The sequence below is a fragment of the Chlorocebus sabaeus genome, chromosome 2 (genome assembly GCF_047675955.1).
Source record: "Chlorocebus sabaeus isolate Y175 chromosome 2, mChlSab1.0.hap1, whole genome shotgun sequence".
Lineage (NCBI taxonomy): Eukaryota > Metazoa > Chordata > Mammalia > Primates > Cercopithecidae > Chlorocebus > Chlorocebus sabaeus.
Window position 1 is genome coordinate 15138260 of NC_132905.1, and position 27654 is coordinate 15165913.

Here is a 27654-nt window from a genome sequence, read left to right on the forward strand (position 1 = left end):
CTTAATCACTTTTTAGGCAATTACTCTCCTTTCTATGCCCTAATTATTTTATCTCTAAAGCTGGCAGGTTTTAAGTGGGTATTCTGAAAAAGGTCAAAGACAAAGCATTCTAAACATGTCAGTACTTTTTATCCCTAAATTAGTACTTTTTAATCCCAGAAGATGCCAAATAAAAGCTATTTTACTCAAAAAAAGAAACACACCATGGTATAGCAGCTGTAACCCATATAAACTATGGCTGAGAACCAATTTTTTTTTTTAATGTATTTACAAGGAGGCAGATAATACATAGGTTTCTCTCACCTCTCCTGAAGGAATTAATCAACCAAAAAACGTGTATTTTCTTTACCTGGACGTCGGATGGCAGGATCAGGATCGAGGGTTTTCTTTAAATATTCTGTTAGTGTTTGCAAATTTGCGTCGCTGAGTTCCATTGCTATAGGATCTAAAATATAAAATGAGGTTTGGGTAACTGGTCACTTAAGGAAAAAGTGATTTACATTAAAAAAAAATCCATTTATATTATGGGTCCCTCTGAAAGTCATCCATCTGTTGTTTCTTGTATGGGCAATAAAGAGTTTATTTATTGAGGCAAGAGTCCAGCAAATGAGATGTGTCTTTTTCCCCCAAAACAACAGTGAGACAATTCTGTGATAAGGGAGATGAAAAAAAATCCCAAAATTTCAAAAAGATAGTCATAAGAAAAAAAAGCTGAAGGACTGCTCGAAGTCATCAGGAAGTTTATACGATTCAATGCTATGGGAAAGGGCTTACAAAGGTTAAGAAAAAAAAAATCACTGGAGGACCTTAGGAGCCTGGGCACAGTGGCTCAGGTCTGTAAATTCCAGCACTTTGGGAGGCTGAGGCAGGTGGATTGCTTGAGCTCAGCAGTTAAGAGACCAGCCTGGGCAACAGGGCGAGACCCGTCTCTACCAAAACTACAGAAAAATTGAAGCTGGGCATGATGGTTCATGCCTGTAATCCCAGCACTCTGGGAGGCTGAGGCAGGCAGATCACCTGAGGTCAAGAATTTGAGACCAGCCTGGCCAACACGGTAAAATCCCGTCTCTACTAAAAATACAAAAATTAGTCAGACATGGTGGCAGGAGCCTGTAATCTCAGCTCCTCGGGGGGCTGAGGCAGGAGAATCGCTTGAACCCGAGAGGCAAGGTTTCAGTGAGCTGAGATCGCACCATTGCACTGCAGCCTAGGCGGTAAGAGCAAAACTCCGTCTCAAAACAAACAAACAAACCCACCCAAAAAATTAGCCAGGTGTGGTAGTGGGCACCTTCGGTCCCAGCTACTCGGAAGGCTGAGGTGGGAAGATGTCTTGAGTCTGGGGGCGGAGGTTGCAGTGAGCTGAGATGGTGCCACTGCACTCCAGCTTGGGTGATGGAGCAAGACCCTGTCTCAAAACAAAAACCAAAAAACAAACAAACAAAAATACGCCCCATAATAAGAAATTAAAATTTTAAACAGTAAATAAATATCCCACGTAAAGTTCTGAGATTAAAGAAATAATAAATTCCTTCATGTACAACATGTAATCGCAAATACTACAAACAATGTGCTAAGAATTTGCATCTAGGGAGATAAATTCTAGAGTTCAGAAGATGACAGCTAAGATTATGATTCTAGAAGTTTTCATAAAGCTTAAACAAAACTAAATCACAGAATATGCTTGTAAGTGACCAAAAAACTTCACATCTAACAGATGACAAATTAAAAAAAATTTTTTTGTAGAGACACGGTCTCACTATGTTGCCCAGGCTGGTCTCAAACTCCTGGACTCAAGCGATCCTCCTGCCTTGACCTGCCAGGCGTGAGCCACCTTGCCCAGTCCACAAATTTTAAGCTGACTAAATGGCCTACGCCGATTTAACTAGTAAAACATAGGCTAAGAAATACATAGTTCAAGAGATTTATTGTGCAACAAGGTGACTATAATAATGTATACTTGAAAAGTACTGGGTATATTTTAAGTGCTTCCACCACACACACACACACACACATACACACACCCCCCCAAGCATGTGAAGTAATATATATGTTAATTAGCATGATTTAGCCATTCCTACAGTGTACATGTATTTCAAAACATGCATATCATAAACATATACAATTTTGTCATTAAAAATGGAAAAAAAAAGGAGTCTGAACCCACCCAATTAAAAGGAAAATGGAAAAAAACCCCACAGAAACAGCACATACACAAAGTACGAGTGTCAGATGTGCATGATTACCAACAGACCACAAATCCTGGGAATCTTATCAATGGAGCTTTACGGTCTTCAACCTGTTGGTGAGATGATAAAATTAGGTGCAAACTGAGGGAACTTTTTGAGGGTGACAGAATGTTCTAAAATTGGACTGTGGTGACACATGCATAACCTTCATAAATTTACTAAAATTTCCCAAACAGTTCACTTAAAATGGATAAATCTTACAGTATGTAAATTGTACTTCAATAAAGCTATTTTAGGGCGGGCACAGTGGCTCACACCTGTAGTCCCAACACTTTGGGAGGCTGAGAGGGGTGGATCACCTGAGGTCAGGAGTTTGAGACCAGCCTGGCCAACATGGTGGACCCTGTCTCTACTAAAAATACAAAATTAGCCGGGCGTGGTGGCATGCACCCGTAATCCCAGTTACTTGGGTGGCTAAGGCAGGAGAATCGCTTGAACCTGGAGGCAGCAGCTGCAGTGAACCAAGATTGTGCCACTGCACTCCAGCCTCGGAAAGAGTGAGACTCTGTCTCAAAAACAAAAAACAAACAAACAAACAAAATTTTAGAAAACTCCACTTATGCTTAGATCCTATTAGGCAGCTTTTAGATACACAGCCACATGTAGATGGGAAAGTGGAGCCCTTTCAGGGAAATCATGCACCAAATTAACCACAGGCTTCTATGAAGAAGAAAAAAATTAAACACACAATTTTTTTAAAATGTAAAAAAGGTCAGTGGAAAAAGTTCAAGGATATCATAATTTGATTTATGCAAAAAAAATTCACATATAGAAGAAAACAAAAATACACTCCAAAATGCAGAACAGTGATAACATCTAGGTGATGGATATAAGGAGAGTTTTATTCTCTTCATACTTTTCTAATCTTACAATCACTTATATCTATTACACATTCAGTCAGGAATTTAAATAATTTTATTATTTTTTCAGACAGAGTTTTGCTCTGTGGCCCAGACTGGAGTGCAGGGCCATAATCATAGCTCACCACAGCCTCAACCTCCAGGGCTCAAGCCACAACCTCCCACCTCAGCCTCTTGCGTAGCTGGAACTACAGGCACAATCAACCATGCCTGGCTAATTTTTGTATTTTTTGTAGAGACAGGGTTTCACCATGTTGTGCAGGCTGGTCTTGAACTCCTGACCGAAAGCAATTTTCCTGCCTTGGCATCCCAAAGCATTGGGATTACAGGCATGAGCCACCATGCCAGGACCCATTTCTTTTTAAAATGTCTATGACAATATGCAATCAAGTTCTTGTTCCTATTACGGAAGGAGCTTCAGAAGACAAGACACAACTGAAATGCCAAGTGCAGGCCTATACACCCTTTACTGGAGTGATGAAATCCAAAAATCAAAAAACTGAAAGTTTGTTTTTTTAAAAAAGTTTGTGGCAAACTCACTTGGCAGCAAAACCAGCCTAAACTGCCTGAGGCTATCAACATAGATTTATCTCACTTAGTATGAAAATTTGTTTCACTAAAGAAATATCAATATGTTTGATTACAGGGTGCTACCCCAAGCCCCACTGGGGATGTTGTGTAATCCACACTATGTGCATCGAAAAAAAATCCCAAATTCTGAAACATTTGTCCTCTGAAGTGCCAAATGAATCACAAAGACAGCACCTTAAATGTTAGGAGGTTAAGAAGGGAGTCACGGGGTTATGTGGCCATCCAAGAGTTTCCCAGAGCCTAAGCCTTGAGCTGAACCTTGAAAAATATGTATATCTGAATACGCAAAGTAGGACGAGGGCACACCTGCCAAAATAAATTGTGTGAGCAAAGTAACAGAGATGGGAAGAAAGAATAGTGGACTAGGAGATCAAGATCAGATCATATAGGTTCCTCCATACTTGGCTGAAGAGTGCCATGATTTAATGTATGGGGAAGCCACGAAGGTTTTCTGAAGTGGGTAAAAATGTAATGAAAGTGGAGTAAGGGCCGGGCGTGGTGGCTCAAGCCTGTAATCCCAGCACTTTGGGAGGCCGAGATGGGTGGATCACGAGGTCAGGAGATCGAGACCATCCTGGCTAACACGGTGAAACCCCGTCTCTACTAAAAAATACAAAAAAGCCAGCCGGGCGAAGTGGCGGGCGCCTGTAGTCCCAGCTACTTGGGAGGCTGAGGCAGGAGAATGGCATAAACCTGGGAGGCAGAGCTTGCAGTGAGCTGAGATCCGGCCACTGCACTCCAGCCTGGGTGACAGAGCGAGACTCTGTCTCAAAAAAAAAAAAAAAAAAAAAAAAAAAAAAAGAAAGTGGAGTAAGTGGAGTAGAGGACCTTTGGGCTGTTAATGGTTTGCAGAATGGGGGAGGTGTCACATGTATGAACTAGGCACATGATGCTAGATGTTTTCATAGGCTTCGTATCATCTATTCCACACAACCATTTTACACACAAAGAAGGGCACTCAGGTTGACTAAGTCACACATGGTTAATAAATAAAGATCAGATTCAAATCAGTCCGACTCTATAGGTCTACCCTCTTTCTACTACCCAAGGCTGCCTCTTAGGTGGAAATGACAGAGGACTGACCTAGAGTGAAAGCACTCACAACACAATAGAAAGGCTGATGTGAAGAGGGCAGCCAGAGGACAACTGAGCAGCAGGAAGCTAGAAAATAAGAAAATATATCTAATGCTGTGCTTATGCAGGGCACTCCCCAACAGCCAGAAACCCCAACCTTCTAAAGAGAATTATCTGTATTCTACATGCTGCAGTCCTTCCCCTTAATTAGAAAATGTGTTTATCACAGGAAGCTAATGTTCCGACTGACTGAGTAGAGCCCACCACCTACCTAATCACTCCCTCTAATCCAGGGTGTACCACTCCATAGGTGTGAAAATCAAGTCCCATTAAACCACACATACAATCTATTGAGAGGCTACACCCTTTATGGTTTTTTTATGTCACAAGTTTGGAAAATACTACACATTATATCCTGCCCCACTCTGGAGACTCACAATACAAAGCACTTTAAACTCGCAAAGTTACTGGTTTACATAGATTAATTCAGAGTCTCCATTGGTGGAAGGCTGAGGCAGATGGATCGCTTGAGCCCAGGAGTTCAAGACCTGCCCAGGCAACATGGCAAAACCTCATCTCTACTAAAAATACAAAAAATTAGCCGGACATGGTGGTGAGGCCCCGTAGTCCTAGCTACTTGGGAGGCTGAGGTGGGAGGATTGCCTAGTCTCTCCCATTATTTGGCTATAGAACCCCTTTTCAATAGAACACACTTTGGAAAGCAATGATTTAATCTATGTATCTTCCTATTCCTTTTTTCTGTGTTGAAATGTTGGATCGGTTATGAAATCATGAAAGTTTGGGCCAGGTGTGGCGGCTCACACCTATAATCCCAGCACTCTCGGAGGCTGAGAGGAGCGGATCACCTGAGGTCAGGAGTTTGAGACCAGCCTGGCCAACACGGTGAAACCCTGTCTCTACTAAAAATTAGCCGCGCATGGTAGCACATGCCTGTAATCTCAGTTACTCGGGAGGCTGAGACAGGAGAATCACTTGAACCCGGGAGGCAGAGGTTGCAGTGAGGTGGGACTGCGCCACTGTACTCCAGCCTGGACAACAAGAGAGAAACTCAGTCTCAAAAAAAAAAAAAAAAAAAAAAAGTTAGTTTGCTGTGGTCAGGTTAAATCATTAACATCAGTGTATCTCAGTTAAAAAAAATTGGCCTTTCTTTGCCATATGCAAATTTATTCTACCTTTGGGGATTCAGGCAAGGTAGCTTGTTAGAACTTGCCTGGGGAGGGTGCACGGGGAGATTCACAGATCTACACTGTCTTTTAAAAAAAAAAAAGAGAGAGAGAGAGAGACAGGGGGTCTCACTGTATTGTCCAGATTGGATTCTAACTCCTGAGCTCAAGCAGACCTCCTGCCTCAGCCTCTGGAATAGGTGGGACTAGGCACATGCCACCACACAGGGCTTATTTTCTTGAATTTTAAAAACACACTTCTTAATAAATCTGCATTTCACTTTCTTCATTATGTTTCTCTAGCATTTGTATTATTTCTCAACTAAAACTCCTTAGATTCCTCATAATTACTTGTATTAAACACCAAAATTCCTGGCCAGGTGCAGTGGCTGACACCTGTAAGCCCAGCACTTTGGGAGGACAAGGCAGGTGGATTGCTTGAGCCGGCTTGAGACCAGCCTGAGCTAACACAGCAAGACCCTGTTTCTACTAAAAATACAAAAAATTAGCCAGGTGTCGTGGCACACACCTGTAGATCCAGCAAGTTGAGACTGCTGTGAGTTGTGATCAGGCCATTGCACTCCAGATTGGGCAATGGGAGTGAGACCCTGTCTCCAAAACCACCACCACCACCACCAAATCCCTTACCACAGCAGAGTCCACGCAATCTGGCATCTGTTGACCTCATCTCCTACCTCTTCCTGGCTCTTGCTACATTCCAGGCACAAAAGCCTTCTGTTCTACAAACTGGCCACAAGAGTTCTCCCTGACCATAATAATGCTCATCCTCTAATTTGATAATGGGCACCATTCGGCACTCAGCCCACTGTCAACTCTTCAAAAAGGCCTTCTACGACTACCATCTACATCATCCTTGTTTTACTGTGTTAGCAATTACCCTCATTTGAAATCATCTTTAACTTCTTTGTCATCTCACACACATACTGGACTGCAAGCTCCTGAGGGCAGGGACTTTTGTCTGTATGCTCAGGACCTTCAGCATTATCTGGCACACAGTACATATTTTGTAAGCATTTGTTGTATGACCTAAAGCATAAGTCACAACATGTCAGTCACCCAGCAAAATGTGAGTTTCCAGTCAAGACTGGAGATTATTCCTTCAGGATCAATCTTAGCAGCCCCAACATAATGTGGGAACTCAGTTGCATGAATGTCAGATGAACAAATGACCAACTTAATTGCCACAATTAAATGTGTTTATTCAAAAGTACTTCAAGAAAGTGAACTTTTAGACTTGTTCTGGCCTGGCAGAATGGCTCATGCCTGTAATCCCAGCACTTTGGGAGGCTGAGGCAGAAGGATCACTTGAGGCTAGGAATTCAAGACCAGTATGGGCAACAAGTGAGACCCTGTCTCTACAATAAATAAAAAAATTAGCCAGGCATGGTGGCGAGCACTTGTAGTCTCAGCTGCTCTGGAGGCTGAGGCAGAAGGATAGGTTAAGCCCAGAATTTTAAGGCTGCAGTGAGCTATGATCATGCCATTGCATTCTAATCTGGGCAACACAGTGAGACTCTTGTCTCTGAAAAAAGATTTATACTGTATTACCTGTTCAAACATGCCAGTGCTTTCACTTTTGTTTCAGGGTTCTGTACTTACTGTTCCCTCTGCCTGCAGAGCTTTGCCCATGGAAAGCTACATGGTTCTCACTGCCTACTTCATTCTCATTCAGGACTCTCTTGTTTTTTTTGGAGACAGCGGTCTTTGCTCTGTCACCCAGGCTGGAATGCAATGGCGTGATCTCAGCTCACTGCAGCCCCTGCCTCCCAGGTTCAAGCGATTCTCCTGCCTCAACCTCCCAAGTAGCTGGGACTACAGGTGCATGCCACCACGCTCGGCTAATTTTTGCACTTATAGTAGAGATGGGGTTTCACCATGTTGGCCAGGCTAATCTCAAACTCCTGACCTCAGGTGATCTGCCCGCCCCAGCCTCCCAAAGTGCTGGAATTACAGGCATGAGCCACCGTGCCCGGCCTGAAAGGGCTCTTTTCAAATGTCATCTTTTTTTCAGAGATGCCTTGCTGCACCATCCTATCTAAAAGAGGATTCACCTCAGTTACTCTCCATGCCCTTACTCTACTATTTTCCAAGTACATTTTATCAGGCATATTAACTTCTTTTGTCATTTACTGTGCTTCTTTCTTCACTAGATTGCAAACTCCATCGATAGCAGGGACTTTGTGCTTTGTTCACTGCTATCTCCCTAGAGTCTTACAATAGTGATGAGCACCTATTATATATTTGTTGTACTATTTTAAAAAGCTAGATACCTTTGATGTTTCCATCAAAAATATTATTCTTCATCTTTATTTTGGTTGGTTGACTGTGTCAAACAGGAAGAGGTGGACATGACCTTTTAGATTCTAAAACCACAACAGGCTGAGCAAGATGGATCACTTCTGTAATCCTAGCACTTTGGGAGGCTGAGATGGGACGATCATTTGACCCCAAGGACCGTTCAAGACCAGATTTGGCAACAATAGTGAGATCCTGTCTCTACAAAAATTTAAAAAATTAGCTGGGCTTGGTGGTACCCTCCTGTGGTCCTAGCTACTAGGGAAGTTGAGGCAGGAGGATCGCTTGAGCCTGGGAGGTCGAGGCTGCAATAAGCTGAGGTCTTGCCACTGCAGTCCAGTCTGGGTGACTGAGTGAAATCCTGTCTCTAAAAATAAAAAAAAAATAAAATAAAAATAAATAAATAAAACCACATAATAGAATGAAACCTAAAATGATTAAGTTGAGATGCTAGGGTAGGATCTATTTTTAAGTTTTAGAAAAAGTGAGGGGTTACATAAATATGCATGTTATAATCCCTCAAAGTTAAAATACTACATAGATCCCAGAATCTTAATATTCTTTTTTAAGACAGGGTCTGGGTCTGTTGCCTAGACTGGAGAAATGCAGCGGTATAATTCTGACCCACTGAAACCTCTGCCTCCTGGGCTCAAGCCATCCTTCTACTTCAGCCTCCCAAGTAGCTGGCACTACAGGCACACAGCAGCACCACACTTGGCTAATTTTTGTGTTCTTTCTGTAGACGGGGTTCCCATGTTTCCCAGGGTGGTCCAGAACTCCTGAGCTCAAGTGATTCACTCACCTTGGCCTCCCAAAGTTTATTCTTTGGGAATTTTCATTAAGGAACTATTTGTCAACAAATCCTTTTTATATCGCCTTACTGATAAAGTCTATAAAACCAAATTCTAAGCTTATCCTTGATTTGAGAAAATGAGAGAAATCAGGGACTTTTAGAGAACATTCTGCAGGTATTCATAATTATCAACAAGATCAAGGTCTAATTATCTTATGTGACCACAAGTAAAGGTACTTTGACATTCTGAAATATTAGCAATATATAAATGCAAAAAGTGTTACTGATCTAAAAATGACTCAAACTAGAAACAAAAAATTATTTTGGCCAAGTAGGGTGGCTCATGCCTATAATCCCAGCTCTTTGGGAGGCCAAGGTAAGCAGATTGGTTGAGTCCAGGAGTTTGAGACCAACATGGGCAACATGGTGAAACCCCATCTCTACAAAAAAATATGAAAATTAGTTGAGTGTGGTGGTGCATGCCTGTAGTCCTAGCTACTTGGGAGGCTGAGGTAGGATAGGCTGAGCCCAGGTCAGCCCAGGCAACACAGTAAGATGGTGTCTTTAAAAAAAAAAGAGAGAGAGAGAAGAATTCATTTTTATCACCTTTAAATGAGAGGGTGATACTTTTCTTTCTCCACGGAACTATCTTTGGAAATCCCTATCAATACACAATTTAAAAATTTTAAAAAGCATCACAATAAATCAGTTATGCCTGACATCTAAATTTCCAAGTTCTTCTTGTTGAATGAATGGCCAGACCTAAGTCTAGCATCTTCCCATAGGCCCTCAGTTATAGGTGGAGATTTCTGGAATAAAAGCTTTGTTTTCCAAAGCCATCTCACAGACATCTGTGACATAAGCTGATCCAAGATATCTGCCTTTTTCTTAGATATGTCCTCAACACATTAGAGAACCATTCCCGAGGCCTTAAATTTGGGAATAGGGAAAGAGATCCAATGAATGAAAACTATCTGGCACCCATATATGAAGAACATATCCCAACACCTCAACCTACCCTCTGCTTTCTAATCATAGGAATATACCACTTAGAACCAAATCCAAACTCCTTACATTGCCTACAAAACCTTCTATGATCCGGGTCCTGGATACTTCTCCCTTCTTCACATAACACTCTAGGAACCTAAGATATTCCTTAAATATTTCAATATTCCAAGCCGGTTCCTATCCCTGAGTCTTCTATTCTCTCTACCTGGAATGTTCTGCCCCTCACCTTTTAATGGCTGGTCTCTACCCAAATATCACCTCCTCAGAAAAGCCTTCTTCACCTGGCACATAATTCTGTCACTATCTGAAATTATCTAATGTTTTTTCTTTCACCCACGAGAATACATGGTTCTCAAGGGAAGGGACCCTCTCCATTTTTGCTTTTTCACTATATTCCCAGAGATTAAGTGGATGCTCAATAAAGTTATTAAATAAACAAATTAATTCCAAAACTAGAGCACTGCTCTTGCATCCATCCAATCCTATCCCAGACCCCAACCAGCAGAAGTAATCAGAAGGGGAGAGAGACTTCCCTTGCACTGGTGGTAAGAAGTGAAAGATAAAGGGTTGTAGGAGGGGAGTGACTAGGTCCATTAGGATCCTCTGAAAGCATGCCAAAAAGAAAAAAAAAAAAAGACATACAAAGAAAGGCCAAAGATCTGACGATGTGGGTCCAAGGTGAGGCGAAAAAGAACAACTGGTGGAATCCAAGAGTAAAGGGTCCTCTTCTGTGCCTCCAAGGAAGAATAATACTTGTGCATCTACCATGTGGCAAGCATGGGGGCGGTGGGGGCGAGGGGGAGGTGGCACCCACCAGGGAGAGAGAAGTAAGCAAGACAGACAAGGTCGTTGCTCTCAAACAGCTTACATTCTAGCAGTTGAGAAAGATAATAAACAAGTAAGCAATAAGTGTTAGTAAATGCTATGAAGTAACTAAAACCAGGTGATGTTGATGGACAGCCATGAGAGAAAGGTCCTAGAGAGGTTGATTAGGCAGCTTGACCAACATGGTGAAACCCCGTCTCTAATAAAAATACAAAAATTAGCCGGGTGTGGTGGCGCGCACCTGTAGTCCCAGCTACTCGGGAGGCTGAGGCAGGAGAATCGCTTGAATCCGGGAGGCGGAGGTTGCAGCGAGCCAAGATCGCGCCCCTGCACTCCAGCCTGGGAGGCAGAGCGAGACTCCCTCTCACAAAAAAGAAAAAGAAAAGAGGTTGGTTAGCGGAGGCCTAAGGTGAGGGAAACTTGGGAGGGGGCCCGCCTTGCAAAAATGATGTTGGTAATTCCCCAGCAAACAAAGGGCACGTGCAAATAATTTTAAATCGGAATAAGCCTGGAATATGGAAGAAAACAGAAAACCATACTGGCTAAGGAGAAAGATGGGTGGGAGAGATGAATAAACAACCATCAGCTCCCAGGCAACCTTTGTAAACCACGGTAAATAACTCAGAGCATCCTCAAAGCCACTCTACGAGGTAGATTCCGTTATGAAACCCATTTTGCAGCTAAAGAAATGGAGGCTCAGTGAGCTAAGGTGACCAGCCCCAAGTTACACCCCTAGAGAGAGGCTACGTCTGGAATGAACCCAGGCGATATAATTCCAAAGTCTATGCCCCGAACCACCACGGCACAGCGTTTCTCCCAGAATGAGGGAACTCCCCTGTTACAGGGGATTTCTATGCCCCGGGTGTACCGACTAGAATTCTCACAAACGATTCAGCAAAGTGAGATCACGATGCCCGTTTTACAGTCAGGGATTCAAGTACAGAGGTTAGAGAGGGTGAGTTCGGGGGCTTCACTAGAGTTCGGGCAAGGGGGAATCTCGCGGCAGCCGCAGCTCCACGCGTCCGCAGTCCCCGCCTGGGCAGGCCTCGGAGCCGCACACCCAGCTCGCGCGCTGGAAGCCCCCGTCGCAGAGAACGGACACGCGAGCGCAACCAATAAGCAGCAGCCTTTCCGAGCCGAGACGCGGCGGCGCAACCAATCAGCGCCGTGATGGAGAGGAAAGGGCGGGCAATCCGCAGGCTCGCGTTAGGCCGCGCCTCAGCTGCCCTCACCCCTCACAGGCCCCGGAGCCGTCGGGCCTGGGCCAGAAACCTAGGACGGCGCGAGGCGCGGCGAGCGCTGCCTAGGGAGGCGAAGACCTTGCCTCAACGCACCGCCCGAGCCCCGGGCCCACATTCTGCTCTCGCCCAGAGGCGCGGTTTTCACTCCCTAGCGCTCGGAAGTACCGGGAGCGCCTCATCCCTTCCTCAGCTGGGCCCCAAGAGCCACTCTGGTAGGCCGTGCACGGCCCGCGCCTCACCTCGTGGGGATACAGAAACGGAGGAGGGAACCCCAGCCGCGGACTGTAGCTGGCACTACCCGCTCCTGCAGCCGCTCCGCCTCACATTCAAACCCCGGCAAAATGGCGCGACAGCGAGGCTGAGGCCAGATCGCATGCGCGAGCGGCCCGCTGCAGGGGGCGGGGCCAGGAATGCTCTGTCCCCACCCAAATTCTAAGGGCCAATCCGGACCCCGCTCTGTTTCTGCGCTGATGTCACAAGTGACAATGCCCTTTGACTCTGACCATTCCAACAGGCTACACGGTTTCCGTTTTCCAAAGAGGAACGCAGATTCAGCGAGCGGCTGCTGGCTTGTGACCTATTTTGATGTCAGGGCTTGGCACGTAGGAATTGTTCAATGCTGATCGATCCAAGGTCATGCACATAGGGTCTCAGACGCAGAACTTCCTGTCCCTCTTGGAGCTTCTATTTTAGAGGAAGACACGGCCAGGCAGGTCTCGAACTCCTGGCCTCAAGTGATCCGCACACCTTGACCTCCCAAAATGCTGGGATTCCTGGCGTGAGCCACCGCGCCTGGCTTGGTATGTAAGTTTTTGGTACTCATTACAGCCGACAAACCTACATGATCTGGTCCCTGCCTGCCCTGATCACCTTCTGCTTCCCTCCTCCTCACCCTCACTCAGCTCCACCACCCCACTTTCTTCTTGTTCCTCTAAGCTCCAAGCTTATTTCCACTTTAGAGCGTTTATACTTGCTGTTCCCTGTGCTGGGATGTTCTAGATTCCTGAATTATTGGCTCCTTCTTTACGTTTAGATTCCAGCTCAAATGTCACCTCCACAAAGAGGCCTGTCTGAAATTGCCCACTCAGCATCACCCAGAACACAATTTAGCGTTGCCAGTTTTAGCAAATAAAATGCAGGCTGCCCAGGTCAATGTGAATTTTAGAAAAAAATTTATAATTTTCTAGTATAAATATTGTATAGGACATATTTATACTTAAAAATCATGCATTGCTTATCTGAAATTCACATTGAACTGGGTGCCCAGTATTTGATCTGGTAGCCCTAGTTCCATGATATCATTATGGTATTTATCACTCCCCAACTAATTGTCTCTTCTTTGTTTATTGTCGTTCCTCCTTCCGCCTCTCCTCTCTTAAACCCCTGCCCTTCTCCCCCCATCCATAACCTAAGGGATTCTATACAGCAAGGGCTTTTCTTTCTTTCTTTTTTTTTTTTTTAAAGAGACAGGGTCTTGCTCTGTCACCCAGGCTGCAGTGCAATGGCACAATCATAGCTCATTGCAGCCTGGACCTCCTGGGCTACAGCAATCCTCCCACCTCAGCCTCCTGAGTAGCTAGGACTACAGGCGCCTGCCACCACACCCGGCTAATTTTGAATTTTTTTTGTAGAAATGAGCTCTCACTATGTTGCCCAGGCAAACTCCTGGCCTCAAGTGATCTTCCCACCTCAGCCTCCTAAAGCACTGGGATAGGGCGGGGCGTGGTGGCTCATGCCTGTAATCCCAGCACTTTGCCGGGCTAAGGCACACAGATCACCTGAGGTTGGGAGTTTGAGACCTGACCAACATGGAGAAATCCCATCTCTACTAAAAACACAAAATTAGCCGGGCATGGTGGCGCATGCCTGTAATCCCAGCTACTTGGGAGGCTGAGGCAGAAGAATCATTTGAACTCAGGAGGCAGAGGTTGCAGTGAGCTGAGATTGCGCCATTGCACTCCAGCCTGGGCAACAAGAGCGAAACTCCATCTCAAAAAAAGAGAAGGGATTACAGGGGTGAGCCACCGCACCAACCCCGTATTGATGGTATTCACAGCTGTACCCCCAGCACTAGGCACACAGTAGCTGCTCAATAAATGTTTGTTGCATGTTGAATGAAATACCATATATAAATAAGTGAAGTCTATGGAGAAAGGTACATGAGTGAGAGACATTGGTGAAAAAGATGTATTTTTACTATTGCAGCAATAGTACCAGTAATCATCTTAATCATTCTAATCTGCTTTTTTTTTTTTTTTTTGAGATGGGGATTACAGGTGTGAGCCACCGGCGCCAGCCCACTAATATGCTTTAATATAATTAACATGTTCCTCTAGTCCTAGGGAGAATGAGCCTGATGACTTTACTATTTTCTACCTCTAAGAGCCAGTCACAGCCGGGCGTGGTGGCTCATGCCTGTAATCTCAGCACTTTGGGAGGCCAAGGCGGGTGGATCATGAGGTCAGGAGATCAAGACCATCCTGGCTAACACGGTGAAACCCCATCTCTACTAAAAATACAAAAAATTAGCTGGGTGTGGTGGCGGGCACCTGTAGTCCCAGCTACTCAGGAGGCTGAGGCAGGAGAATGGTGTGAACCCAGAGGTGGAGCTTGCAGTGAGCGGAGATCGGGCCACTGCACTCCAGCCTGGGCGACAGTGCAAGACTCCGTCTCAAAAAAAAAAAGAGCCAGTCACAAACGAGGCTGGCTGGCATCTTGTGTCTGTCTAGCATCTCTGCCAGTTTCTGTAGAAAACCCTCGAGCTGTGCCAAAACAGTCATGTCTGTGGACACCGCTCCTGGTGTCAGGGGGTGTCTTCGCCTAATGCCTATCGCCCTTTGCAGCCACTGGAAGAATGATGCAGGTGAGAGCCATGGAAAGGCTGAGTGTCCTCCTTCTCCGCTCTGCATGGTGATAGCTAAAGATTCCCTTGGAAATCCTCCCCACCCCAGCTCTACTACGTACACATACTCTTGGGGTTTGCTACAATTCTTAACAGACTGTGTTGGAAACCAAAGAAAACAATTCATCCACTTCAAGGAGCAGGAGACTAAGTACTCATTCATGTAGTTTCCTTTCTTTCCAAACCCTTATAAAACAATCTGTCTAGGTCGGGCGCGGTGCTTCATTCCTGTAATTCCAGCACTTTGGGAGGACAGGATGGGTCACCTGAGGTCGGGAGTTTGAGACCAGTCTGGCCAACATGGTGAAACCCCATCTCTACTAAAAATACAAAAATTAGCCGGGTGTGGTAGCGGGCGCCTGTAATCCCAGCTACTTGAGAGGCTGAGGCAGGAGAATCACTTGAACCTGGGAGGTAGAGGTTGCAGTGAGCTGAGGTCGTGCCACTGTACTCCAGCCTGGACCACAAAGCCAGATTCTGAACGCCCCCCCCGCCGAAAAAACAAAAAAAATCCCAATCTATCTAATGTAAGACATTCTGAAAAGACACATTGTTTATGATGTGCTCCTTGAGGAAGATAACTTTTCATTTTATTTTGGATCCAGAAAGGCATGGACACATTTGGTTATGCTGGGAAAGAACAAGTCTTATGTCTCAATCTCACTTTTAAAGCCCAACTGAGATGCAGAAGAGTGTTAACAGCTAAACATTGAGAACTATCTGATTGTTGTTTCTTATCTTTCTTAAAATGGAGGCACTTTAATTTGTTTTGTTCTTTTTTTTCCGAGATGGAGTGTCGCTCTGTCACCCAGGCTGGAGTATAGTGGCGCGATTTTGGCTCACTACAACCTCCACCTCCCGGGTTCAAGCAATTCTCCTGCTTCAGCCTCCCAAGTAGCTGGAACTACAGGCGCTGACTACCATGCTCAGCTAATTTTTGTATTTTTAGTAGAGATTGTTTCACCATGTCGGCCAGGCTGGTCTTAAACTCCCGACCTCAGGTGATCTGCCTGCCTCGGCCTCCGAAAGTGCTGGGATTACAGGCGTGAGCCACCGCGCCTGGCCTATTTCTGTTTAAATATATGTTTACATGTTACAAAAATCTACACGTTTGAGACTAGCCTGACCAACGTGGTGAAACCCCGTCTCTACTAAAAATATGAAAATTAGCTGGACGTGGTAGCATGTACCTGTAATCCCAGCTACTCAGGAGGCTGAGGAAGGAGAATTGCTTGAACCCAGGAGGCAGAGGTTGCAGTGAGCCAAGATTGCGCCATTGCAATCCACCTGAGCAACAGAGTGAGACTCCGTCTCAGAAAAACAAAAAAATCTACTCATACAAAACAGGAAATCTCCTTTATTAGGATATAAGTTGTAGCTAATATATTATTTATGTCCTCTATTTCCTTATTTTATATATTTTTAATTAAAACAATTTTAAATATATATATTTGAATTTTTTTTGTAGCGATAGGGTCTCTCTGTGTTGCCCAGGCTGGTTTCAAACCTCTGGGCTCAAGTGATCCACCCACCTTGGCCTCCCAAATTGCTGGGATTACAGTGGCTTACTGCAACCTCTGCCTCCCAGGTTCAAGCAATTCTCCTGCCTCAGCCTCCTAAATAGTTGGGACTACAGGCATGTGCCACCACACCCAGCTAATTTTTGTACTTTTAGTAGAGACGGGGTTTCACCATGTTGGTCAAGCTGGTCTTGAACTCCTTAGCTCAGGTGATCCACCTGCCTCTGCCTCCCAAAGTGCTGGGATTACAGGTGTGAGGCACCATGCCTGACCTAGAAGTGTATTTTTCACGCTTCTTGATGGGAAATTATATTTTTTCCATCTCTTGAAGTGGGATTTTTAGACCTGCCTTAGACCTGGGCAAGCCTGCAGACCTTTGCCATGCCCCTGCTTTAGAGGGCTTCATCCTGGCCCTCCTCCAGCTGCTCCCTCCTGTCTGTGAGCCAAATGGGTGTGCACATCTAGAACATATGCCACTCCCTTTGAGACCACACTGCTGTTGCACAGGGCCCTGGAATTCCCAACCCATAGGCCCCTGGCCTGTGGAGACCCTTGCCTGGGTCACTTCTTCAGAGGGGGGGCTGCACAGCAGCTTGTGAGCACTCGCATGCTGGAAGGGTGACTTGGGTTAAAAAGGGGTTTGCAGGGGGTTTGGACAGGGCTGGGCATTCATGCACACATGCAAAGCCTTGTGGTGCAGGGTGAAGCCTGAGGTGGAGAGAGAGCAAGGTGCTGGTCTTGGGCCAGCCACCCGGTGCTGCTGCTTTCTGGTGTGGAGCTCTGAGGAGCCTGAGAATTCCATCTTTGACCTGCTCTTCCAGATCTTTTCAAAGGTACATTTATAAAGGAAGGAAGACAGAATGTCTTATTCAAAAGCTTTACATAGAGCTTTAAAACGGTGACCCTCAGAGCATCTGAGCTGACATTTGTATTTCTGCCCTAGAGCCTGCAAATGTTAGTCCTGTGCTAAGTGTGTCCTCTGTACACAGGAGCCAGGGCCCCATATTATCTACCACTGTCCATCTGCTCTCCAGCACATCAGAGCAGCCCTTCCTCTCCAGGGCAAGACTGAAAAGAGCATCAAGGTTGAAGTGGAAGAAATACATTGGAAGTGGAGCAGGGCAGTTATTTATTTATTTATTTATTTATTTATTTATTTATTTATTTATTTAAATAGAGACAAGGCTGAATGTGGTGGCTCACTCCTATAATCCCAGCACTTTAGGAGGCCAAGGTGGGTAGATCACCTGAGGTCAGGAGTTCGAGACCAGCTTGGTCAACATGGCGCAATCCCATCTCTACTAAAAACAAAAATTAGCTGGGCATAGTGACACGCACCTGTAATCCCAGCTACTCAGGAGGCTGAGGCACAATTGCTTGAACCTGGGAGGCCAAGGTTGCAGTGAGCCAAGATTGCACTACTGCACTCCAACCTGGGCGACAGAGCCAGACTCCATCTCAAAAAATATATAAATAAATAAAAAATAAATAGAGACAAAGTGTCACTGTGTTGCCCAGGCTGGTGGTCTCAAACTCTTGGGCTGAAGCAATCTGCCTGCCTTGGCTTCCCAGAGAGCTGGGGTTACAGGTGTGAAGCATGGTACCAGGCTAGATCTGAGCAATGTTTAAGAAGTGGGCTCTAGAGCCAGGCTGCAGGGCTTCGAATCCAGCTGAGTGGCCTATGTCAAGTTCGTCAACCTCTCTGAGCCCGTACCTCTCTATAAAAAGGAGGGGTGTTGGTGATGATGATAATAGTACCTACTTTATGCGGGTTATTTTGAGAGTTAAAGGCTGAAGAATGGTTGAAATAGCAAGAGTCAAAAAATGATCAATATGGAAGCTAGCAGGAGAAAGTTCATTGGTGGGGAGATGGGGAGGGGGACAGATGGGGTCTCACTGTTTCCCAGGCTGGTCTCAAACTTCTGGCCTCAAGTGATCCTCCTGCCTTAGCCTTCCAAAGTGTTGGGATTATAGGCATGAGCTACTGTGCCCAGCCATTAAGTTCTCCTCCTTTCCTCTTTTGGTGGAAGGGAAGGGAGAAGTGAGACTTTACCAGGAGTCCATGGAATGTGGCCCAAAGGTCAAGGACAGAGTACCTTCCAGGACTCTCTCAGAGGGCAGCAGGAACCTAGGGCTGCTTTCTGCCTATGACAGGTATGCAGAAGTGGGTCTTCAGAGGCTGGGCACAGTGTCTCATGCCTGTAATTCCTGCACTTTGGGAGGCAGAGGCGGGCAGATCACCTGAGGTCAGGAGTTTGAGACCAGCCTGGCCAACATGGTGAAACCCAGTCTCTACTAAAAATACAAAAATTAGCCAAGTAATTTTTTTTTTTTTTTTTGAGGAGTCTTGCTCTGTCGCCCAGGCTGGAGTGCAGTGGTGTGATCTCAGCTCACTGCAACCTCGGCCTCCCAGGTTCAAGTGATTCTTATTCCTTAGCCTTCCAAGTAGCTGGGACTACAGGTGTGTGTCACCGTGTCCAGCTAATTTTTGTATTTTTTAGTAGAGACAGGGTTTTGCCACGTTGGTCAGGCTGGTTATGAACTCTTGACCTCTAGTGATCTGCCTGCCTCAGCCTCCCAAAGTGCTAGGATTACAGGTGTAAGCTACCGCACCTGGCCCATGCCTGATAGTTTTGATTCATCATGGATAATCTGTCATTAGAAGAAATTCAGAGCTGAGCCCAGTAGCTCACACCTGTAAATTCCAGCACTTTAGGAGGCTGAAGTGGGAAGATCACTTGGACCTAGGAGTTCGAGACCAGCTGGGACAACGTAGCAAGACCCTGTCTGTACAATAAATTTTTAAAAATTAGCTGGGCATAGTGAGGTGTGCCTGTAGTCCCAGCTACTGGGGAGGCTGAGGCAGGAAGATTGCTTGAGCCCAAGAATTTGAGGCTGCAGTAAGCTATGATGGTGCCACTGCCACTGCACTCCAGCCTGGGGGAGCCACAGCAAGATCCTGAATCAAAAGAGAATTAATCTGAGGCTTCACCAAGTTGCTGCTGAGTCTCTAGAAAGTACAAGGAGAATCCTCAGTTTAGCCATTGAGTCTCAATATGCAGGAATCAAGATCATCACAATACTGGATAAACAAGGGGAACAACTCAACCACATAGAAGATATGGGCCACATAAATACAGACACGAGAGAGGCAGAGAAGACTTTAACAGAACTTAATAAATGCCATGCCCTTTGTGTCTGTCCACGTAATAGAACAAAGAACTTCGGATGGCTTGGGCACGAGAAATTGAGGCTGCAGTCAGCTGCAATCAGCTGCAATGAGGCCACTCACCCCAGCCTGGGTGACAAAGCAAGATCACGTCTCTTAAAAAAAAATTGGAAACATTGCCAAAGACAGCCATGAAGAAGGAAGCTGTTAGAAGTGTTTTTTGTTTGTGGGTTTTGTGGTGGAGGGAGGGACAAGAGATAAGAGGTTGTTACCTCAGCAAAAACCTAGCTGGGCATGGTGGTATTTGCCTGTAATCCTAGCATTTTGGGAGGCTGAGGTGGAAAGATTGCTTTCTTTCCACCTGGGATGTAGGATCACAGATTCTATGCACAGATATGAATCATTAAGAGTTCAGAAGTTAAGCTCCCTTTAAGAAAACTCATTCTATTCTTTTTGGAGCAGAGGTTGCAGAATTGTGATCCCTAACAAAAATACTGTGTATAAAAGCTCCAAAACGAAGTATTAGCTTAAATTGGCAATACCACAACTTTATAACCAACTAAATCTTTAGCGTGGCTATGCAACTTTTTGCTTTGTGGCCAGAAGTTTTTTTGGTTTCTGTGTTTTTGAGACAGGCTGTCTGTCACCCACGCTGGAGTGCAGTGGCACAAACACAGCTCACGGCAGCCTCGACCTCCTGGCTCAAGCAATCCTCCCACCTCAGTCTCCTGGGTAGCTGGGACTACAGGCATGTGCCACCATGCTTGGCTATTATTATTATTATTTGTAACGGTAGGGTCTCACTACATTCCCCAGACTGGTCTCAAACTCCTGGCTTCTAGCAATCCTCCCACCATGCCAGACCCTAGACTTAAAAAATTAGAATTGGCTGGATGTAGTGGCTTACACCTGTAATCCCAATACATTGGTAGGTTGAGGTGGGAGGATCACTTGAGCCCAGGAGCTGAAGACCAAGTTGGCCAACATAGTGAGAGACCCCCATCTCTATTTTTTAAAAAAGTTAGAATTTATTGTGTTACTATAAGTGATTTGGAAAATTATACCTTTAGTTTAATTATTGGGGAATTATACTGTTAGTGTCTTACTCTTGTGTATGGAACTATGTCCCGAATCAAATTTCTGTAGATCCTAAACACTGGTATGAGAATCTGATTAGTATTTGTCACACTGACTTAAAAATTGGCATCTCAGCTGGCGTGGTACTCACGCCTATAATTTCAGCACTTTGGGAGGCCAAGATGGGAGGATCGCTGAGGTCAGGAATTCAAGACCAGCCTGGGCAACATGGTGAAACCCCATCTCTACAAAAAAAGTACAAAAATTAGCCGGGCAAGGTGTCTCACTACTGGCCCTGTAGTTCCGGCTAATCAGGAAGCTGAGGTGGGAGGATTACTTGAGCCCAGAAGGTCAAGGCTGCAGTGAGCTGTGATTGTACCACTGCTCTCAGCCTGGGCTACAGGGCAAGACCCTGTCCCCAAAATAAATAAATAAATAAATTAGCATCTGAACGTTTCAAAGCTGTCAGTGTGTACTTGTTCAACCAATAGCTACTGCTTGATCCTTACAATTAAATTTTGTAACTAGCAACAACAAACAAAGTTAATAGATTCAAGAAGTATATAAAGAATCTTCTCATGACTGGAATTTTCCCCCTTTGATTGGTGAGGGACATAAACTGATCCAAAACTATGGCTTGATATATGTTTTTAAAATTACTACATTAGAAACAGCTATACATTTTAAATTTTTATTGATTTACCACCTGATCAAAGCATGGGATATTTTAATAGTATTATACATAATATTTTTACATAGAAAACTTTACATAGCATTTCATATTATATAATTCTGCTTATTCTTTCAAAAATTTATACATCCATTGGGCAAGGAATGGTTTTCATTAAATTACCAATATTAAATGCACTTAATCATTGTGTATAGATTAAACCAAAATAACTATTAACTAACTTTTAGGCATTTTAAGGAGGTAAAACATACATTTTGCACATAAATATTTGATGCAAATATGCAGATAAAATTTTTTAAAAATTAGAACACTGAGTAAAACAACACCTTTGATAGATTACATTGTTTTGTTTTGAGAGCAAGGATTTCCAGGTATGTTCATTCCTTAAAATACTCAGCTTTGGTTTCTTTGTTTCCCGAACTGCAAAGCTGCTGATAACAAAATTCCAAGATTTCATGTGAGCTCAGCTATGTCTACTTTAACAAAAATATTAAAACAAAATTCGGAAAATGCAGTATTAAGGATCCAGCTTCTATTGAAACCAATATCCATTTGCATCATAACAACAAACATCTGAATGAGATGGTCATACTTGTACTTATCAGCAGGTTCCTTTAATAACAAAGACTACTAAATGTATATACCCTTAATCACAAAAGAACAACAAAAAAAGTACAGGGTTTTTTTTTTTCTCATTTTGTACAAAAGTCATCTGTCAGAGGAAAATGTTGTGTTTCCAGATATTATAATACAATTTTCATAATGTATGTTCTTTGGTTGTACATAAGGAGTACAAGGAAAAGATATATTTGACTCTAAAGATGCGTATCAGAAATAAAAATTACCCATCCACTGTTTGTTGTTAAGATGCCAAAGCTGGTGATTTCCCTAACAGACAATGAAGAGAAACAAAATTGCTCAAAGCAGCAGTATTGTAACAAATAAAAACTTCTCGAGAGACCTAGCACATATAATCAACACTTAAAGCATTCTGAAAAAGAAATAAGGCCTTGGAAAATGTTTCACTCTCCTACATTACTCGGATAAATAAATGGTGTTCTGGCCTGATGTTGCAGTTGTACATACCCTTTCACTAGTGTTTGAGTGGCACAGGCCACATTTACCATGAGAAAGAATAGATTTACTCATAAAAATGAATTTAGGCTGAATGGCTTATTATTGGAGGTAAGGGATTTCCTCTGTTCGTCACTGTCCACTGATAAGAAAAATTACCCTGAATGGTTTTACATCCAGTTTTTTAAAAGTCCATTGCTGGTACAATTCAAATGCCTCATTCAGAAAATTAATTCTTTTAAAATACTAAACTAATAAGAAATTTAAGCCGGAATGTCTTCAGCAAGTAATAAAATGCACTGATACATCTGCTACCCTGCAAGAGGCAAAATTAAAGAGAGGGCAGGAAGACACCGGAAAGATTTTAGTCACATTCGATGAAGAAAATGACATGAGAACCTCAGAAGGAAAGGAAAATAACCAATCAGGGATATAGCTGCATGCAAGATAAACTTAATGAATGAACACGTGTTCCCCATGTATACCTTTAGTACAAATATCAATGGAGGCAACTGACTTGTTGAGGTGGCAACGTGCTATGATACCAGGGAGCGTAGGTTTCACAGTGCAGTGGATTCCAGGGCAAGCCAGTCAAATGTGCCAACATTTTCCACTCACAATAAAGTATTCTCCCGTAGTCCTTTCCTGCTAAATTATATAGCTCCTTTTATCTAATGTATGTAAGTCATGTAAAAACCTAAACTTGCTCATTTTTTCTTTGGTAGAGAAATTAAAAAACACTTTTTTGGAAAGAAAAAAGTAGATAAGAATTCTGCTGGCCAAAAACCAAACATTTCTCAAGGCTATTAAAACAAGAAAACAACTTAAGAATATCGGTCTCTTAGTAAGCAAAAGCACCAGAAATCCTTCTCTACAAAGAAAAAACATCCGATTTTACAGATAGGTTCCCAAACTACTGACTTCTAAGGCACCAGAGTTGACATCAATACAACCCAATTTACAGGACTAAAGAGCGTAGGTAGACGTCTGAATGTTTTAATCACTCCGTGTAACACTTTGTCTAACGCTCAGCGATGCTCTAGGTGAGCAGTGGGTGAGGGCAGAGAATGAGGCGTGTGTGCTCCTTCTCATGGGTGAGCATCCATGTATACTGTTCGCAGGTTCGGGTCGTACTTGTGTACTGCCCGCTTTTACACAAGCTGCATCAGAACTCAGTTCTACTGCAGGTGAGAGTATTGCACCATCATTAACAAAATAAGGACCTCAGAATCTAACCTTGCCGAAGAATTCAACTCCTAGGCTCAATTAATGGAAGTGCTGCGCACATGCTACCTCCTGCCATTGTCACAGTTCAGCTGTGCTGGCCCCAACACAGCTCCAGTTCCACCCATGACATGAGGCCGAGGAGGCTCATGGGAGAGGCTTCTTATGCACAGTTACTGTCCCTCTCTGGAGGGTCTAATGGGGACTGTGCAAAGCAGTGACACTAACCGCCAGTATACTCACTTTTCTGAGGTAAAACTAAAAAGGTTTATTCAAGGATAAATGAACTCTGGTTAAATTACTACTTCATTTTCATTACTACTTCATATATTAGATTTCAGAGTGTGTGAGATGGACAGTGTATTCTGGAAATTTTAATTTAACACCCATCCACAAATACTTTAAGGAAGGCTAATAATCATCTTCATTAAATTGTTCACTTTTTCCTGTAGACTTTTTCTCCCCATGTTACTAAAACAGGGAGATCCACGAGGCACATTTTTTTAACCTCGCAAAACTCTTAATTCTAACTTAATTACTAAACTTCAACCAAATTTTCAATATCTTTTTGTAAAATACTTTTAAAATCACTCAGACATTAACAAAACACAAAGAAAAACTCTTCTCTAATCCCAACCTGTCCCTAAACTAATCTAATTACGGCTGACTCATAACTGACAAAAACACTCAAATTTCTCTAACACACTCCAACAACAACAGAAAACCCAGCAGTTAGGTGGCAGTTAGCCGTTACAAGAAGTTTTATTAACATACTCTCTAATAATCACAAACCTATACAGCTATGTTCAGTATTTTCAAGGAGAGTGACCTCTTCTTACAAAACATTTATGGCCAATCATGGGATTTTGCTAGAAAATGATGGCATATGCGATGACAGATTTGACAGTTTAATCAGAAAAATGGAATGATAGAGATGAAGCAGACTCCCCACCTACTGTGCTAACTGGGTATGCAACGGTTTAATGAAATACCATAAGCCTTAGTTGGCGACTGTGATGGAACAGCGTAGAGGCCATCCGTATCCAGGTCATTCTGAGATCCAAGATGCCAACTCCTTGTTTCTATGACCCTTCACGAGATGTGCCAGTCAGAGATGGCATGCTGAACATTCTGCAGAGCTGCAGCAGTGGCCAGGGCGGCCAGGGCTACCACACTGGTGACAGTGCTGCTGGTACCTGTGATGGCTCTTCTGGAATCCATATCTTATACACAACACCTATCCGTAGGAAGAACTTCCGCAGAACTGCTCGGAGCTCAGGGATCAAGTCAAACTGCATAATTTCACACAAGTAGGGGTAGTACATTGAAGCATGTGCTTTGAACTTGAGGTGGGAGAGAAATAGATAAAATTAGACAGTTTTTCTAGGGGCCACCAGTTTTTCAGAAGTGTTAATCTCACCCTGAAACTTATTACAATATTGGTGCTTTGCTTGCTATTAGAAAGTTGGGGCCGGGCGCAGTGACTCACGTCTGTAATCCCAGCACTTGGGAAGGCCGAGGCAGGTGGATCGCTTGAGCTCAGGAATTTGAGACCAGCCTGGGCAACATGGTGAAAACCCATCTCTACCAAAAATACAAAAACTTAGCCGGGCATGGTGGCGTGTGTCTGTGGTCCCAGCTACTCAGGAGGCTGAGGTGGGAGGATGGCTTGAGCCTGGGAGGCAGAGGTTGCAGTGAGCTAGATCACACCACTGCATTCCGGCCTGTATGACAAAGCAAGACTGTCTCAAAAAAAAAAAAAAAAAAAAAAAAAGTTGAAAGAAAACCTTGCAAATTAAAGCTTCTTTCAGTTATATTTAACTTTAATTAAATTTGGATAGTCTTGCTGCCAAAAGTCAACAGCTCTTTTATTTTGTAAAGCAGGTTCCTAGGTCAAAACCAGTACTTCACAATCTTAACCCTCTTCCTGCACTGAAAATCACCATACCATTCCTAACAGCAACACATGAGATCTAAATTTCAGCCTTTTCAACTAGGGTTCTTCCAGGGAAAAAGCCCTAATATCCTGTGGCACCCATTTTCTGTAATGAATTAATTTCTCTCCAATGCATCTAGAATGGTGCTAGTCATGTAACCATCCTTGGGAGAACTGAGAAAACAGTTACTGCAAACTCTTGAATGAAAAGCCAGCCCAAACTTTATGTCCTAGTGGAAATGTCAGAGTTTACTTGTTCATACCTTTTCATCATTTATTTTGAGAGTTTTGGTTAGAAGTAACAACAGGAGACTTGTCCAGGCCTCCCGATGGCTTTCAGAATTCACGGTGATGAAATAGGCAAGAGCTTCACTGCAAACACTAGAAGAATTAGAGAGGTGAGGGCATATCAAACAATTGATTAACATCTCACATTCAGGGGAGAACTATTCATTCTTGTGCTATTTTTAAAATTCTTTTAACATGTTTTTTTAATTACTTTTTTTTTTTTTGAGACAGGGTCTTGCTCTGCCACCCAAGCTGGAGTGCAGTGGTGTGACCATGGTTCACTGTAGCCTTGACCTCCTTGGGCTCAAGCTGATCCTCCCACCTCGGCCTCCCAAGCAGCTAAGACTACATGCTTGCGCCACCACTCCTGGCTTTTTTGATTTTTAGGAGAGATGGGGTTTCACCATGTTGCTCAGGCTGGTCTTGAACTCCTGGGCTGAGCAATCTGCCTGCCTTGGTGTCCCAAAGTGCTGGGATTATAGATGTAAGCTTGAGCCTCTGAGCTCAGTCACTGCAGTAACCATTGAGTACCCACTCTGGCTGTGCTATCTGGGGCAAATCACTGAGCCTTAGTTTCTTCAGCTATAAAATGGAGATAAAAAATTGGCCGGGTGCAGTGGCTCACGCCTATAATCCCAGCACTCTGGGAGGCCAACGCAGGCAGATCACTTGAAGCCAGGAGTTCGAGACCAGTCTGGCCAGTGTAGCAAAACCCCATCTCTACTAAAAATAGAAAAATTAGTTGGGAGTGGTGGTGCATATCTGTAATCCCAGCTACTCAGGTGGCTGAGGCACGAGAATTGCTTGAACTCAGGAGTTGGAGGTTGCAGTAAACTGAGATCATACCACTGTACTCCACCTTGGGCGATAGAGTGAGACTGTCTAAAAAAAAAAAAAAAAAAAAAAAAAAAAAATTCAAACTCAAGGGGATGTTGTGAGGATTACATGAAATAAATATGTTAAGTGATAACTTGGCTCAGTCCTGGCACATGCCTAGGGCTGAGCTCAATCAATGTCTGTAGCATAGGAGCTTATTACTCACAATTATATAACTGCCTTTCTCTCTTCACAATCACATTTAATTGCTTTTTTTAAAAAAAAATGTTATGCCAAAAACTTGACATTTACATATCTCTTTTTTTTATTTTGAGACAGAGTCTTGCTCTTGTTGCCCAGGTTGGAGTGCAATGGCACAATCTCGGCTCTTTGCAACCTCCGCCTGCTAGGTTCAAGTGATTCTCCTGTCTCAGCCTCCCGAGTAGCTGGGATTACAGGCACCCGCCACTACACCTGGCTAATTTTTGTAATTTTAGTAGAGACAGGGCCATGTTGGCCAGGCTGGTCTGAAACTCCTGACCTTGTGATCCGCCTGGCTTGGCCTCCCAAAGTGCTGAGATTACAGGAGTGAGCCACCGCGCCTGGCCTTACATATCTCCTTTACAGAAACTTTGTAAGACGGTAGGTATTTCTCTTTTGGGCTTAAGTTGAAATAAGCCATTAGTGCCTCCTTTAGTTAATTAATTCTCTTTTCACTATATGACTTGTTATTTATTCTCATTGTAAGGTAACTGATAAGTGTAAAAAATTATAAAAGAAAAAATTATAAAGAAGAAAAAAGTTACATCATTCTAAGGG

At 43.8% G+C, this 27654-nt stretch overlaps 2 protein-coding genes and 1 long non-coding RNA gene across 4 annotated transcripts in view; 1 reads left to right on the plus strand and 2 right to left on the minus strand.

The window, feature by feature from the left end:
* CSE1L (chromosome segregation 1 like) overlaps positions 1–12487 on the minus strand; it is a 47380-nt gene extending 34893 nt beyond the window's left edge. The window contains exons 1-2 of the mRNA XM_008014586.3: positions 12378–12487; positions 350–445 (exon numbers count right to left, since the gene is read on the minus strand). Of these exons, the coding sequence (XP_008012777.1) occupies positions 350–434 (85 nt within the window). The 5' untranslated portion in view covers positions 435–445; positions 12378–12487. The remainder of the gene's footprint in view (positions 1–349; positions 446–12377) is intronic.
* Positions 12488–12499: 12 nt separating this feature from the next.
* The window catches only part of LOC140708886 (uncharacterized), a 30161-nt gene continuing 15006 nt past the window's right edge, over positions 12500–27654 (plus strand). The window contains exon 1 of the long non-coding RNA XR_012089170.1: positions 12500–12938. This is a non-coding gene — a long non-coding RNA (uncharacterized lncRNA). The remainder of the gene's footprint in view (positions 12939–27654) is intronic.
* ARFGEF2 (ARF guanine nucleotide exchange factor 2) overlaps positions 21484–27654 on the minus strand; it is a 112341-nt gene continuing 106170 nt past the window's right edge. For both annotated transcript variants that reach the window (XM_008014616.3, XM_008014606.3), the window contains exons 38-39: positions 25995–26112; positions 21484–25138 (exon numbers count right to left, since the gene is read on the minus strand). In XM_008014616.3, coding sequence (XP_008012807.1) covers positions 24962–25138; positions 25995–26112 — 295 coding nt within the window. In that variant the 3' untranslated portion in view covers positions 21484–24961. The remainder of the gene's footprint in view (positions 25139–25994; positions 26113–27654) is intronic.